Source organism: Halichoerus grypus, chromosome 1, assembly GCF_964656455.1.
Source record: "Halichoerus grypus chromosome 1, mHalGry1.hap1.1, whole genome shotgun sequence".
NCBI classification, from domain to species: domain Eukaryota; kingdom Metazoa; phylum Chordata; class Mammalia; order Carnivora; family Phocidae; genus Halichoerus; species Halichoerus grypus.
The window spans coordinates 44,839,690-44,857,614 of NC_135712.1; the positions used below are offsets into that span (position 1 = coordinate 44,839,690).

A 17,925-nucleotide genomic window follows, 5' to 3' on the forward strand; every position below is an offset into this window, starting at 1 on the left:
GAATAATAAATCCCTAAATCAGAAATGTATAACCCTATAATTTTTTAAAGATTTTATTTATTTATTTGAGAGACAATGAGAAAGAACACATGAGAGGGGTGAGGGTCAGAGGGAGAAGCAGACTCCCCGCTGAGCAGGGAGCCCGACGCGGGGCTCTATCCTGGGACTCCGGGATCATGACCTGAGCCGAAAGCAGTCGCCTAACCAACTGAGCCACCCCGGCGCCCCTAGCGCTATAATTTTTTAAATAAATCTATTTATTATTTACTCTTCATGACATTGTACACCTACTTTGCATAAAAGTAGAGTGAGTGCTTCTCCCCTAATGGCTTTACTAACTTTTAAAATCTGTGTCCTTTTGTTACTTTTGAATAAAAAAGCTCTGCCAGTTTCACTTTAAAATTGATTTTCCTCCATTTTTCCGGGAGAAACAGGCTGTTAGTTTAAGAACAGTTTAAGAACTCTCATTTTTCCTGTAATCTTTAATCTTATTTTGAGAACATCTTCTCCCTTTAAATCTTTACATTTACTTTTTTTTTCTTTACCCATGAGTCAGTCCTATTTTGCATTTCCTCTCTCATTTCTTTTGTTTATACATTTTAATTGTATGCTCCAGTTAGTACCTCTACTCCTCTGCTGAATCAGCTTTTCTAAAAACAGCATCTTCCAGGGACGCCTGGGTGGCTCAGTCGTTAAGCGTCTGCCTTCGGCTCAGGTCATGATCCCAGGGTCCTGGGATCGAGTCCCACATCAGGCTCCCTGCTCAGTGGGGAGCCTGCTTCTCCCTCTCCCTCTGCTGCTCCCCCCACTTGTGCTCTCTCTCTCTCTGACAAATAAATAAATAAAAATCTTAAAAAAAAAAAAATAAAAAAAAAAAAAATAAAAAAAATAAAAACAGCATCTTCCAAATATGTGACTGCTGATTCCATACACTAAGAAGGTACTCATTGCTGAAATACCAGTTCAGCACTATGGAGTAGAAGTACTGAATAGCATGACATGAAAAGTAGTGGACTATCCCAGACTGCACCCTATTGTTATAATAGTGATTCATGACAGTTGCTATTAAGTTGGAAGAAACAAATCCCCAAAGGCATTCACCAATAAATACGGATCTTTCAAATCCTTAATTCGCATACTAGTGCAATAATTAAAGTGATAGGTATACATTAATTATATAATTAGCATCTTTTATTTTAACATTTTTATAGTTTATGTGTTTATCATTTAAATGATATTAAGTGAATAGTTTAGGAGAATTTATTTTGCCTTTTTAATTTCTTTTTTTTAATTGAAGTGTGATTAACATAGTGTTATATTACTTTTAGGTATACACTATGATTAAACAATTCTGTACATTACTCAGTGCTCCTCAAAAGTATATTTTTCATCACCTTTATCTATTTTATTCCTTCCCCCACCCATCTCTCCTCTGGAAACCACCAATTTATTCTCTGTATTAAAGAGTCTGTTTTTTTGTTTATCTTTTCTTTTCTTTGTTAGTTTGTTATGTTTCTTAAATTCCGCATATGAGTGGAATCATATGGGTCTTTCTCTGACTGACATTTCACTTAGCATTTACCCTCCAGGTCTATCCATGTTGTTGAAAATGGCAAGATTTCATTCTTTTTATGGCTGAGTAATAATCCATTGTATACATATACCACTTCTTTATCCATTCATCTGCGGAAGGACACTTGGGTTGCTTCCATATCTTGGCTATTGTAAATAATGCTGCAGTAAACATAGGGGTACATATATCTTTTTGAATTAGTGTTTCATATTCTTTGAGTAAATACCCAATCATGGAATTACTAGGTCGTATGGTGATTCTACTTTTAATTTTTTGAGGAACTTCCATATTGTTTTCCACAGTGGCCGCACCAATTTGCATTCCCACTAACAGTGCATGAGGGTTCCTTTTTCTTCATCAACACTTATTATTTCTTGTGTTTTTTATTTTAGCCATTCTGATAGGTGTGAGGTGATATCTCATTGTGGTTTTGATTTGCATTTACCTGATGATTAGTAATGTTGATCATCTTTTCATGTGTCTGTTGGTCATCTGTATGTCTTCTTTGGAAAAAATATAAATTCATGTTTCTGCCCATTTTTAATTGGATTATTTGGAGGGTTTTGTGTTGAATTGTATAAGTTCTTTATATATTTTGGATATTAACCCTTTATTGGATATATCACTTACAAATATCAATAGTTTGCCTTTTTGTTTTATTGTTGGTTTCTTTCACTGTGCAAAAGCTTTTTATTTTTATGTTATTGCCGTAGTTTAATTTTGCTTTTTTGCTCTTACCTGAGGAGGCATATCTAGAAAAATGTTTCTATGGTCAATGTCAAAAAAATTATGGTCTATGTTTTCTACTTGGGGTTTTAGGGATTCGGGGCTCACATTTAGGTCCTTAATCCAGTTTGAGTTTATTTTTGTGTATGGTGTAAGAATGTCATCCAATTTCATTCTTTTGCATGTAGCTGTGCAGTTTTCCCAGCACCATTTGTTGAAGAGAGTCTTTTCCCAAATTTTTGACTATGTATCTGTCAAAAAATTTGTCTATGGGATATTGCCATCCAGTAAACCACTGCTGGTAGTCACTAATTTGGCCACACAGTTGAAATTTAAAACACAACCGCTATTCATCTTTTAAATATAAACCTCAGAGACATCACTGATGGTTAAATATCTCAGTGTTGTCAAATATTTAATTACATAAAATATATGACTATAATTAAATGAGTGTAAGACATTGGGTACATAGAATATTTTGTTTAGGATGTTCAGGTTTTTTTCTTGTTTTTGTCATTATTTATAGCAGCAAAATGAGAAATGTAACTTCATTTTATATTTGTAAAATATCTAATACACTTATAAGACCAGGTAGAGTAGAAAATTAAATATGCCTAGATTTCTACAATCAGCATACTTCAATACATAGTTCCAAAATATTAAACCAAATACTTAGGGACACCCTTTAAGAAGAATCTAACATGTACAATAAATTAACATAGCATTAAGTCATAAGATAAGTTGTAATATTATCTTAAAAAATAAAAATCTTGTTAATAAATTATAAAACTTAAAATTATTAGGAAAAATCTACAAGAATATGAGATAAGCTTGTCCAAATAAAAATACCCAATTCTTTCTCATAGGTCAACAATTTACTCACCTAAGTGGCCCTGTTTCATTCATCTTCTAAAATATTACCATTAAACAATATATTCCAATTGTTATACATTCTAAAAATATTCCAAAAACATGTCCATATACATACATACACATATATGTGGAATAAAATATATTCCAAAAATATATGCATATTAAAATTGTGACTAAAATGCTTAAAAGATTAATCTTTTCTACCTAATATTTGTGATCATTCTTCAGTCAACAGCAGTATTAACAACTACTTTTTCTTTCAATTTAAGTTGATTTTTACTTTTGATATCAATTTTTAAGTGAATATTTTGTCTAGCTCTAGATTTGAAAATGCAAATACTATTTTTCATATTGTAATTGTATAAAATAAATGGGTTTAAAAGCAACAGATCACATAACACTAATGTGAAGGCAGCAAGAAAATATAGCAAATAGCAGTAGTTTGCTTTCCATGTCCATATCTTGAGAACGATTACTATTAGGTAGCATACTTAGCATACTGTATCTTGCCATGACAACAGCATCTTGACATATTTATATTTTAGCATTTGTGTATCCTTTTTAACATCTTAATAAATGACTTGCATAATTATTTTAAAACAGTTTTAAACACGAGTATATTCTATTTTTTTTTCCTTTCCCAAATCCTTTGACAGATTTTGTATCAAACATAATGCCAGATCTGCCTTATCTGATAGTTCAGAGTTTAACCAAAGCATTTAATTTCCATTCCTGTCATTGTCTCCTGAATTTGCCCTAGTAATGAGAATTTCAAACCTAGGAATGGGTTGTGATCGTTTTATGGCTAATTTTATAAGGAATGACAAGGTTAAGACTTCCACAAATCAATCTTAGTATGGCTATGACTGCACTTTTTTGTGAGCACAAGCGTTAGATAACAATTATCACTGTGCTGAAGGAATCGTGGCATTTTGTTTCACTCTTAGTTGCTTGTTTCTAGGATATAGGAAGATCCTAGTAAATAATTAATTACAGTGTGAAAGCTACTACCTCACTTGACAATTTCTTTTAAAAATGAACTATACTCTTGTGTCCTTCTTTAAATAGCTTTCTTATCCTTGACACACATCTAAATTGTCTATAATGCACTAGGAATGTATTATTTAATCTAAGTTACTAAATATATAAAACTGAAACACATTTTCTGTTCATCAAAGATAAAATAAAGATTATTAGTCAGTATTAGTATTAGTTAGTATTTGTTATTTACTAATAACTGTAACCACTATTCACAATAATCCACTCATATATTAAAATATTTTTGGATTGATTTGCTTCTAAACCATATTTTCCACCAAAGCTCAATAAATACAACTGTAACCATTAAAACTTTTTTTCTGAATGTTCAGAAAGAAAAAAAAATCACGCATGTACTCCTAATAAATAGAATCTGATTAGGAATTTGAAATTTAAATTCTTACTTTATTTCAGGCTTCCTGATTCACTTGGGAAAAACACTCACTGCATTTTTTTCTACTCAGTTTTCTGATTTTGAAGTGGCTATATGCATTTATTTAATATGCATTTTAAAAGACTGTCAGCTAATGATCTTATAAAATTTTTCTCAATGCTTGCAGAATATAATATTTCTTGAAATAAAATTTTACAGATTTGGGGTTTATTATTATTAATACAGAAACTTATTGTATAATCTACCAAACTTTAGTTTCTCTTAAAATCTTTATCGTTATCCTTTGATTGGATAATTTTCTATTGCTGATGTGTGTGTGTATGTGTGTGCATTTTAGATCCCATCATTTTCCTATTCAAAGAATATCTGGCCATATGAAAACATATCCTTTTATTATTTAGGTAAACTATCTCTCTTTTTTTTAAAGATTTTATTTGTTTATTTGACAGAGAAAGACACAGTGAGAGAGGGAACACAAACAGGGGGAGTGGGAGAGGGAGAAGCAGGGAGTCCCGCTAGCAGGAAGCGCGATGCGGGGCTCGATCCTAGGACCCTGGGACCATGACCTGAGCCGAAGGCAGACGCTTAACCAACTGAGCCACCCAGGGGCCCCTAAACTATCTCTTTCAAAACTCATGAAAGAAGAACAATAACAAAACCTACTTAGATTTCAGCCTGATGCCTCAGGATTGAAAAACACATTTTGTCTAAAATCAGCACAAGAAGGAAATGAGAGAGATGTTGTTTATGTTTAAGGTGGAAGGATCTTTTCATATTACATAGCTTCATAAGAGACCTGAAGCAGCCCTTTGAGAATAGTAGATGAGTATTTTTCTTGTTGTTATTTTTATCAGAAAGGAAGATTTCAGAGCACACAGTGTCCATTGGCATTAAAGACATTATAGGGAGATCAGAGAAGACAAAGCCCATGATGTAGAATATATTTGTATGACTTAAAAAACTATGTAGAGTTGACCCTTGAACAATGAAGGGGTTAAAGGTTCTGAATGCCCACACGGTTGAAAATCCACATATAACGTTTGACTCCCCCCAAATTTAAGTATTAACAACCTACCGCTGACTGGAAGCTTTACCTGTAACATAAAGAGTCAATTAATATATATTTTGTATGTTATATCTATTGTGTACCATATTTTTATGATAAAATAAGCTAAAGAGAAGAAAACGTTATTAAGAAAATCATAAGGAAAAGAAAATACTTTTACAATGCTGTATTGTATTTATCAAAAAAGAATCAGTGTATAAGTGAACCTGTACAGTTCAAACCCATGTTGTTCAAGGGTCAGTTGTGTATGGTTTTATATTTTTTCTACTTAAAAGGGAAATTTATCTCAGGGAACTTTTTCTCTTAATAATTGCCAAATCACACATAGGCTCCTTGAAACCCAGAATAGCAATTATCGTTTGACTTTTAAGTTGTGCCTAGGTTAGAAAAGAAGTCTTTTACTCAACATATTTCATAAGGAACACGTGGCCTTTAGGGAACTGAACCTAGTAAATAATTGATTCCATAACCTTGGTCAATTTATTAGTCACCTGTTTCATTCTTACAGTGTAACAGAAAAATTAGGATTCCATCACTACATATACAACATTTTGCCCTCTGAGTATTCAGAGGAATGTATCAAATCAGATAAAACCTCAAGAGTTGAAATTAAGGGTAACAAACATGCATAACTTTCAAGAAGATTAGATATAAATTCAATCTTTAACATTTTTCTTTATTATTCCCTTTTACTGCAAAAACCTAAAATAAATGGAGAAAAATTACACCTAGAGTTCTTCAGATCGTGGATTGGGTTAACACCAATACAAAGAGTTACTGCAATACTTGAAGCTTTATTATATCTGCCTGGATTAAAAGCCACTGTGAATTTAAAAAAATAATTATAATTTGAATAAAGACAGTTTGTGGGTATCCTGGATAAAGGACGGTAACATTGTCAGACATTACACTTGACTTTCACATAAGACAGTGCTCACACCCTCCTCTAATTGCTCAAAGTGTACCCACCATACAGATGATCACTTTCACTTACCCCCCAACAAAATGTGAACATACTTCCACACACACATATAGTAGGCAGCAGGTCAAACTTGGTAACTCAGGAACATGTTTAAGATATATGTCAAGCAAGTAATGGGGATGTGATAAGAGCTTTTATTACCTTATTTTGCAGTTCTGAATACCAGGAGATTTCCCGGAGTCAGAACTGTTCTATGAGGTGCACTCTACGGTGAATTTGGATGAGCTTGGGCTATTGGAGGGACAAAGTTTAGGGCAAGAAGGGCAGTATATGCCTGGAAATGGTTTTGCACTGAGAGCTACATGACAGTAGGCTTGAAGCACGACCTTACACACTCAAGACATACCAACATGAAAAAAATAATAGTGCCATCTCTGCAAATTTTTTGTGGCATTTAAGATTTGCCTCAGTGAGATTTTTACTGAGATTACATCCTATGAGAGCCCTGAAATGATGTATTTCCTTTTATCAAGCCCCACTGAAAACACAATGCTACTTGCAGCATGTGACCCCAAGCCATCTAGAATCAATGTGAGTTAAACCATCCTGCCCAGCCTTTGAGATTCTAGTTTCCACCTTTTGTTGATCCAAATAGCAGTCCTAGAAACAGCCTCCAGTCTTGACAATGACCTCATGTCCATCCTCTCCTATGACTTTTAGATAATCCAATCTTGGCAGAGTATTTAAAAAAAAGAGAATAACAAATCCTAGGTAAGAAGCATGTTTTAACTATTTTCTATTTTCCCTATTTATCCTATAATCTAGAAAGTTCTTCCCTGCTATTTCCCTGCTGCTTGTCTTCTACAACTTAGCTTAATGAATTCAGCATGATAACCAAGCAGACTTAATTATTACCTCTTTGATTGTCTAATATTAATCAATTTAACAAACACATAGCCCTCATGTGTGTCAGTGTGTAAATTGCTTTACAAATATAAATTCATGTATTTCTTACAACAATATGAAATACTTATTATATTTTCCCATATAAGAGGTGAGGGAACTGAGGCAGAGAAAGAATAAATACCTTGTCCATAATGGTCTACCTTGTCCATCATGGTCAAACAGCTCATGTGTTGGAGCCAGGTTTCAAACTCAGGCAATCTGGTTCCAGAGTCTCTACTAGTAGACACTTTGATCTGTTGCTCTTATCACACTGTGTTCTGACAATTTGCTCACATCTTTCTCCCTATTAATATTGACATGACCAATCAATATTTATTAAATAAATGAAAGCTCTGATATGCATATCTTTGTTTAGATGACCTCATGGTATGCTTTGAAACACTGGAAAAAAAATCATCCTACAAATTGATTAAAGTTTAACTTATAATTATACTCTGAACCTGATAATTGTCTAATAATACTTATAGATCACTCACATGTGTATTTAGCAACACAGCTGCTTATTTGACTTATATTTGAATCACGTCACCTAGTAGAGAATGAACATAGAAGTTATAACAAATGCTTGTGGTAGAAATAAATAACTAGTAACTTGCATATTCACAGTATAGTTTTACTACCAAAGTTTACTTCCATTTGCCAATTAAAAAGAGAATTATTGACTATTTTCTTGCTTTCAGTTCATGTTGAATTTGGTGTGTTTGACCAACTCAACATCTGCTGGTTAATGAGCCTGTTTCCTTTTCCTACAGTACTTTGGAATAAGAGTTGTTGCTAATTTGGGGCCATTTTTGACAATGACATATACAGTTTAATGACTCTCTTTGCAAAAAGGGAATTTAGTATGAAGCTACACTTTTATTTTTGAATTTTGTTTTGTTCTGCAAAACCTGTCAGGAAGTAGAAAAAAATGAACAGCTCTTGTCATAATACAATATTAAAAATTAAAAAAAATGTTTCTAAACTGCTATGTATTATTTTGTCTACAGAGATTTGCCTAAGCATTCATATTTTTACACAGAGATTTTTTCTTAAGTAATGATATTTTTAACCACAGGCAATTCTTTTTAGTCACTGTCAAAAATGACAACTACCTTTAAGTAGTGTATATTGTCTCAGCATAGGAAAGCATCATATCTAATGGCTTATGACATTAATTATAGCTACCAACATTTTAAAAATAAAATGTCATAAATGACATCACATTGCTTACCTCCACAATATTTCTGGTTGGCAAGCAGTTTGATCTCTGCCTGGAAAATTAAAGACTCAGTCAGCAAGTTCTATTGTCTTATAATTTTTTTTCCAGAGAATGTGTTATCTTTCTCATTGAAGAGAAGAAAGTATTTTCTTATAATATCTTAGAACTTTCTATATGCAATGAAATAATTGTTAATTTTATTATATTTATCATATTGTGGACTCAGAAAGAGTAAGCATTCATGCAATATATATGCCTGAATCTTTTTATTGGCTATATGCCCAATATTATATAGTCTGCTTTTCCAGGAAATACTTACATTAAGCAAAAATGTTATAATTTTTATGTGATAAAAATAAGGATTTCCATATAAATTAATGTTGAACTGAATGGAATCTTCACTAAAATAATAAAACCAAGAGATAAGGAGGGACAGAAAAACAAAGAAAGAGGAAGAGAAAGATGAGCATTTGTTAATGAAATGACCTATAGAACATTAAAGAAAGTTCCTTTCTAATGTTAAAAGAATGAAATCTTGCCATTTGTAATGACATGGATAGAGCTAGAGTATATTATGCTAAGTGAAATAAGTCAGTCAGAGAAAGGTAAATACCATATGATCTCACTAATAGGTGGAATTTAAGAAACAAAACAAATGAGCAAAGGGGAAAAAAAAGAGGTGTGTGCGGGGGGGTCAAACCCAGAAGCAGACTCAACTATAGAGAACAAACTAATGGTCACCAGAAGAGAAGTGTGGTGTTCAGTTGTTTGGTTAAACATCAGTCTAGATGTTGCTGCAGAGGTTTATTTTAGATATAATAAACATTTAAATCAGTAGACTTTGAATACAACACATTTCCCTCCATAATGTAGATGGGTCTCATCCAATCAGCTGAGAGACTTAAGAACAGAGATTGAAGTGTCCCAAAGAAGGACTTCTCTTCAGGACTACGACATCAACTCTTTCCTGAATGTCCAGCCTACCTGACTGCCCTACCAATTTCAGACTTGCTAGACCCAAAGTCATGTGAGATGACTCCTTAAAATAAATCTTTCTTCTATTGAAGCGAGAACCAATATGTATCCTATTGGTTCTCTTTTCTGGAGAACCCTGACTAAAATAATTACATTTATATATATTAAATTATTGAAAATAGAATTAAATACTTGTCAAAACTTCTTGAGGTAGATGAAATTTCTGATTCAAAAAAAAAACAGAAATAGTGGTAACTATATAAAAATTTAAGACTTCTTTATGTAAAATACTAGAGCAAAAATAGAATAAAATTATTTGGGGAATGTATATATCCTGGTAGTTTTATCATATGAGCTCAAATACAAAATAAGATAATTTCTAAATAATACCCTTTTCTTTGTTGCTTTTAGCACCATACACCAAAACTGGAAACTTAGGATTCATCTTCAACTCCTTGTACTTATTCCTGCTACCAGCAACCTGTGAATTTCCACCTCTTTATAATTTTATAAATTGTGTTCTTCAAATATGTCCTGGCCTTCTCCCTTGCTAAAGCTACTCATTACCTTAGTTCTATTCTCATTTCTATGATTATAGTAAGAAACTATAATCCTATTTTCCATTCCTGTTCCGCTCAAAACTTATCCCTTTCAAAACTGCCAATGTGAAATTCTAGCCTTCAAATGACATTTTTAAAAACCTTTCAGTAGAAAACTATCATCTATAAAAGAAAGTAAGTACTCCAAAATTTATGACATTTCTACCTCTGTAGTCAAATCTGACTGCTCTTCCATCCCTTGTATTTTACAAACTAGTAACACAGAAGAAATTTGACATTACTTCAAATCCAATTTCATTGCTGTTTCACGTATCTGTTCTTTTTCCACAGAATCCCTTTCACCACCTATCCCTCTGTTAACTTCTTTGCATCTTTCAAAACCCAGCTCAAGCTTGACTTCTGTGTTATCTTCATTGATCCACATGGAAAAATAAAATGAACACTCCTTCTATGAACTCTGCTATATTATATACAAACTTCTGCTCCAGAACTTATTTCAGTGTTTTATAATTGTTAGTTTAATGTGTAACTCACTTACTGCAATATTAATAATTTATAAATAGCAATTATTCATTATTTGAACTCTACAGCCTGGTTTATCATGTGTACTCAGTGAATGATTCTGAACTATGAAGCACAATAGTTTGACTACTTCAGACCCATGAATTCAGACAGAACTTACAGTGAAACAGAAATTAACTTTGTGATTTGTTTCAAAAAATGTGAGCGTAAATCAGTATGCAAAATTAGGGGGTGCCTGGGAGGCTCAGCTGGTTAAGCGTCCCATTTGTGGTTTCAGCTCAGGTTATGATCTCATGGGTTGTGGGATCTGGAGTCAGGCTTCACGCTCAGCAGGGAGTCTGCTTGGGATTCTCTTTCTCTCCTTCTGCCCCTCCCCCAACTTTCATGTGCTTTCTCTCTCTCAAATAATCTTTAAAAAAATCAGTATGCAAATTATATCTGCCACTTATTTTTTTGACATTGTGCTTTTGTAATTTTGTATGGCAAAATTAAAAACAAAACTCTTTGTAATAACATATAGTCCTTGGGTAGTTGATTTGTAGGGTATTTTTATTTTATTATGTATATAATTTTTGGACATTCAGTTCAGAAATTATGAAGAAAGCTAGAAATTTTTCATTGAATATATAAAGTGTATTACAAAAATACTCTTAAAATGTCTAACAAAAACACAGTCAGACTACTTTATGTCATATAAAAACATAAAAATATTTAAAGATTTATTTTCACCCCACAGTATCATAATTTATTAGAAAGAGTACTGGACAATTTAGTAATATTCTTGTTTACTTGTCCATAAGAAGTTAGCCAAAGCACTATTAGTTTCCCAGTCTGTGTGGTTGATAGAGTATTGTACAAGAGACTTTTCAATGATTCAAATGTACTATCATTAAAATAATTTAATAAACTTTAAAACTAAATACAAAATATTTAGTAGTAAGTATTAAATGTTTGCATCTAAATAAGAGTATAAAACTCTAATGTGAAAATTTCTTATTTTACTTAGAAAATACTTTTATAACAGAAATCAAATATCTGTTATCTATACACCAAAATAGGTGCTGAAGTAATTTAAAAATTGCTATTTTGTTGGAAACCTATTCAAGTACTTCTTATGTATTTAATTATCTCTTTTTATTCCTTTATTCCCAGAACTACTGCACTAATTAGATGATAAATTTTAGTATAATTTCAATAATACTCAGTGTAAGTTCTCAGAAAGAGGTAGAATCAGCAAACATATTTTGACATAAAGAAATCCTTGGGGATAATGTTTTATAAAATTTATGATGAACACACAAAATGCTTCTTGTAACCACCTTTGTAATTTAAAAACAATACAACAAAATAAAAAGATGAGCATTTTTAAAAAGTCATTGGTTTAACTGTTTACAGTAATCACCGTAAGTCACTGAACTATCAAATAATAACTTCACATTTTACTTTTGAAAACAATTATTTATTCCAAAGGCCATTAATAAATTTTCAGAAAACAGATTAGGCATGTAATTTTTCTGGTCAAAAGACTTTGGTGACTCTTTTAGGATAAGCCAAACCTCTTAAGCCCATCCTACTTTCCTCTGAGGACTCTATAAAATCTATCCCTCCCTACCTTTTCAGTACCATATCAGAAGTGTTTTCTTGTAAATGTCAGGAAGCTCAACTCCAAGTTTATTCAATAAAGAGAATACTTTCTCACAGTGGGTTTGCTAGGAGGTGGTGGGTGTCATGAAAGCTTATACATCAACTTGGAAAGGATGAGCTCTCAGCCTAGGAAAAGCAAGCCACAACTGACCACCTAATCTCAAATGTGATAAAATTTATAAAAGAACCATTGAAAAGTTTGAGAAGGAGGAAGCTGAGATGAAAACTAGCTTCATGAAATATAACCAAGTCTTGGATAACTTGAAGGTGCAATGATTTCTTCCTGTCGGAATTTGAGAACAGCATGTACAATTTGATAATCAATGTTGCTCCAAAAATTAATGCTCTATTAAAAATATAACTCTGATCACACTACCTTGGCTGTTACTGCTACTGTTGGTAAATTTGAAGTCAGTATCTCAAAGGAAAGACAGAGCATTGACATGCCCTTCAAGCTTAAAGTCTTCAACAAATACTTGTCCTCAACAGATTATTTTTTATGTATTCTCTCCAGGCTAGATTACAATTTAAATTGTTGTACTCTTTTTGGCCCTACAAAGTGTCCAAGAACATAGAAAACATAGAAATCTTCCATAATTATTTATTGTTTGTCTTTGCTATAGTCAAAGTAGTGACTTTGTCAATCTTTCTCTGAGATCCATCTGTACAGTCCCATGACCATTACAAAAATCTATATTCCATGCATAGCTAACCTTGATATTTTTCATGTAAAGTGTCTGCTTCCTCTCTGTTTTCCCCTGGAGACAGCTTGATCAACTTGATGAGCAATCTAAAAGAAAAGAGTGGTGGAATCCAGTGCGATGGCACCAGCTCTTCTCCCAGCTCTGGTGAATTGGATGCTTTTGCAAACTTGGATGCTGAAGTACCAAAACTAGAAAAATGTTTCTTCTATTCTTCTTCTCCATGATGAAACATGGACGTGATGACAACATATGGTCTCCATTTCTTAAAGATGGGAACTCTGACGACCAAAATCACTTTTCTTTCAGATAAAGTGGTTAAAAATGGAAAATTCTAAGCAAATTTTCAAATACATTTTTAAAACACACTCTATATAAGTTCCCTCTCCAATCTTGTGTGTCTTCCTCAAGTTCTTGTAATTGTCTCTGGCTGCCCTAATTTCTCTGAAGACTTAATCATACACAGCCCCTTGTACTCAATTATCATTTAGATGATGCTTTCACCAAATAAAATTGATATCTGTTCTGGGTCAATGTTTTTTTGTTTTTTTTGTGTTTTTCATATAGGTATCAAGTTGCTCCTGCACCATTTAGTGAAAAGAGCTTCCTTCCCCTTTTTGATTGCATTGACAACTTCCAAGATATTTAAAAATCCAAATGACTAAATTGTATTTCAACTGTTTCATTAGTTTGTCTTTCCTTATGCCAGTACCACACTGACTTATTTCTGTAGCTTTATTATAAGTTATGAAATCTGATGGAATGTTTCTACAGTCTTTGTTCTTTTTCAAGATTAGCTTGGCTAGTCTATGTCCTTTGAATTTTTTATATCTGTTTTAAAATAAGTTTATCAATTTCTACAAAAAATAAAAGATGCTCATTAAGGTTTTGAATGGGAATACATTGGGCCCACAAATCAATTTGGAGAGAATAAATATCTTAATAATATTGAGTTGTATTAGTCAGGTTCTTCAGAGAAACTGAAACCCATAGGATATATAGAGAGATATATGAAGAGGAGATTTGTTATAGGAGTTGGCTCACCTGGTTAAGAAGTCCCACAATCTGCTGCCTTCAAGCTGGAGAACCAAGAAAGCCAGTGATATAATTCAGTCTAAGACCAAAGACCTGACCTTAGGAAGGCCCTAGTGTGAGTCCCAGAGTCAGAAGGCCTGAGAACCAGTAGATCCAATGTCTGATGGCAGGAAAAGATGACCTCCCAGCTCAAGAAGAGAGAGAACATTTGTTCTTCCTTCCCCTTTTTGCTCTATTAAAGCTCTCAATGATTAGATGGTGTCCACCCACAATGGTGAGGACTGATCTCTACTTGGTCTACTGAATCAAATGCTAATCTCTTCCAGACACACCCTCACTGACACATGCAGAATTAATGTTTTACCCACTATGTGCACATCCTTTAGCCCAGTGAAGTTGACATGTAGAATTAACCATTATCAGAGAATTCCAGTGACTCTGGTCTCTCTCCATATATTTTGACTTGAATTTATCTTAGCAATATTTTGTGGATTCAATGCTGAGGTCTTATACATTTCTCATTTAATGTATTCTTATCTAATGTTTTTTTTTTTTTATTTTATTTTCCAATTCTTTTGGCCATTATATAGAAATACAAATGGTTTTTTATACATGGACCTTGTATCCCACAACTTTGCTAAAATCACTTATAAGTTCTAAAATTTGTAAGAACCCATTTCCCCCCGATATACACAATCATATCATCTGCAAATAAAGATAGGTTTACATCTTCCTTTCTAATGGTTATGTCTTTTATTTCTTTTTCATGCCATATCACATGGACTAGGACCTCAATAAAATACAGAACAGATGATGATAGTACACATCCATGTTATGGTCCTGATTTGGGGGAGGTGCAGAAACATCACTGTTGGGTATGATCCTAGCTATATAATTTTTTTTTTTTTAAGATTTTATTTATTTGAGAGAGAGAGAGCACATGAGAGGGGGGAGGGTCAGAGGGAGAAGCAGGCTCCCCGCTGAGCTGGGAGCCCGATGTGGGACTCGATCCTGGGACTCCAGGATCATGACCTGAGCCAAAGGCAGTCGCTTAACCAACTGAGCCACCCAGGCGCCCTAGCTATATAATTTTTGTACTTACCCATATTAGATTAAAGAAGTTTCTTCCTATGCATAGATTGTCTGAAAAGTTTGCTTCTTTTTATAAATGGTGTGGAATTTTATCACTTTTTTTTCTGCATCTATGATATGTGAGTTTTTTTCTCCTTTATTCTGTTGCCAATTTTGACTGATTTTGAACCTTTACCTTGCATTACTGATTTTTGCTGTTAAACCAACCTTTCATTTCAGGGATAAACCCCAGTTAATTGTGATATATTATTGTTTGTGTCTATTTCTGGATAATATTTGCTAAAACTTCGTTGAAGATTTTTACATTTATAATCAGGCAGAATTCTAGTCTCTAAATCTCTTTTCTTATAACGTCTTTGTCAGATTTTGATAAAATGATTGTACTAGCCACATAAAGCCATTTGGGAAGTGTTTCATCATTCTATTCTGAAAGAGTTTTCTTTTTGTTCTTGTTATTGTCATTTATATTTGGTAGAACTCTCCAGTGATGCCATATGGTCCTAGAGATTTCCTTGTGGAAATCTTTAAATGACAATGTATTTATATAAACATGTATAGAATTAGTCAACCATTCTATATCTTCTTCTGAGTATTTCAAACGTTATGTTTTTTTCAAGGCATTTCTTCATTTCTCCTAAATTGTCAAATTATTGGCAGAAAGTTTTTCAAAATATCTATTGTTCTCAAAGGATCTGTAATTCAGCAATTAGTAATGCATGTGAGGGTGGAAATTATTGGCAGAAAGTTGTTCAAAATATCTATTGTGCTGGGAGGATCTGTAATTCAGCAATTAGTAATTTATGTGGGGGTGGATTATCTTAATATTGCTAGGGGATTAGCTAGGGTTTTTTGTTTGTTTGTTTGTTTTTCTTTTTATAAGTACTACAGTAGTTTGAGCTTAGTAGAAATCAATTATTTGTTTTTTATGTCATTTATATCTGTTTATATCTGTAATCCTTTCTCTTTCCTTGGGCATAATATGCTTTTGTTTTGTTTGTTTGTTTGTTTGTTTGTTTGTTTTTTAAATATTTATTTATCTTTATTTATTTTTTTAAGATTTTATTTATTTATTTGACAGAGAGAGACACAGTGAGAGAGGGAACACAAGCAGGGGGAGTGGGAGAGGGAGAAGCAGGCTTCCCGCAGAGCAGGGAGCCTGATGTGGGGCTCGATCCCAGGACCCTGGGATCATGACCTGAGCCGAAGGCAGACGCTTAACGACTGAGCCACCCAGGCGCCCCAATATGCTTTTGTTTTTTGTTGATGGTTCTTGCATTGAAGCCTAAATCATTTCTTTTAATAGTCTCTTTTCTACTATAAATACTTAAAGTTAAATTTTATTTTAAGCACTACTTTCATTACATTTTATAAATTTCCATTACTACTCAGTTCTAAGTATTTTCAATAATCTTAAATGCACATATTAAAACTATGACTTGTTTTGTTTAGCTTGTGTTTTCTCATTATTATGGTAAGAATGATGGTCTTTCATGACTTTTTATATCTAACTGGTAGTGGGATATCTATAATGTACTTTTAAAAACATGATTTGGTGTGGCTCAGAGTGGCATTGTTTCTCTTTATTTTCAAAATGTTTTGTATTTTATATGACTGCTCCTTCTTGTTTTCCAAGTCATTATCTACATTATGATTTCAAATTTTTTATTTCAATATGTATAATTAACTTCTAATTTTCATTATTTAATCACTTCAGTATTCTAGACCCTTTCAGAATTTCCAAGACACTTTCATTACTTTCAAATCTGAAATCAAACAAATGTACATACTGCCTTATTTTATTTTTATAAATTTTAAGCTTTTATTTTAATTCCAGTTAGTTAACATACAGTATTATATTAGTTGCAGGTTTATGATATGGTGATTCAATAATTCCATATATCACCAGTGCTCATCACAAGTGCATTCCTTAATCCCCATCACTTGTTTCCTCCATCCTTCTGTCTCCCTTCCCCCTGGTAACCATCAGTTTGTTCTTTATAATTAACAGTCTATTTCTTGGTTTTTCTCTCTTTCTTTCTCCCCTTTGCTCATTTGTTTTGTTTCTTAAATTTTACATGAGTGAAATCATATGGTATTTGTCTTTCTCTGACTTACTTCACTCAGCATGATAATCTCTAGCTCCACCCATGTCACTGATAATGGCAAAATTTCATTCTTTTGTATGGATGAATAATATTCCATTGTATATATTAAAAGTAATTATTGATAATTATGTATTTATTGCCATTTTATTCCTTGTTTTGTGGTTGTTTTGGAAGATTTCCTCTGATCTTTTCTTGTCTTTTCTTTCTTTCTTGGTTTGCTGGTCTTTTTTAGTGATATGCTTGGATTTCTTTCTCTTTATTCTCTACATATTTATTAGTGGTTTTTTATTTGTAGTTACCATTAAGTTTGTATGTAATGTCTTCTGCATGTAGCAGTCTATATTAAGTTTATGGCCATTTAAGTTTGAACCTATTCTTTATTCCTCTCCTTCCCACATTTTAGGTATATGGTGTCATATTTTACATCCTTTTATTGTGTGAGTGCCTTGACTAAAATGTTATACAAAAATATTCATTTGTACTGCTTTTGTGTTTCCTAACTTCATACTGTTGCTTTTGGTCTTCCTTTTCC

General features: G+C 32.8%; 1 protein-coding gene across 9 annotated transcripts in view; it reads left to right on the forward strand.

The window, feature by feature from the left end:
• EPHA6 (EPH receptor A6) overlaps positions 1-17,925 on the forward strand; it is an 815,440-nt gene that overhangs the window by 425,515 nt on the left and 372,000 nt on the right. Inside the window, exon 6 of one of the 9 annotated variants that reach the window (XM_036070294.2) lies at positions 13,229-14,416. The exons of the other annotated variants lie outside the window; for them this stretch is intronic. Within the exon in view, the coding sequence (XP_035926187.1) occupies positions 13,229-13,233 (5 nt within the window). The 3' untranslated portion in view covers positions 13,234-14,416. Of the gene's footprint in view, positions 1-13,228; positions 14,417-17,925 lie in introns of those variants that run through there. 9 annotated transcript variants of the gene reach the window in all.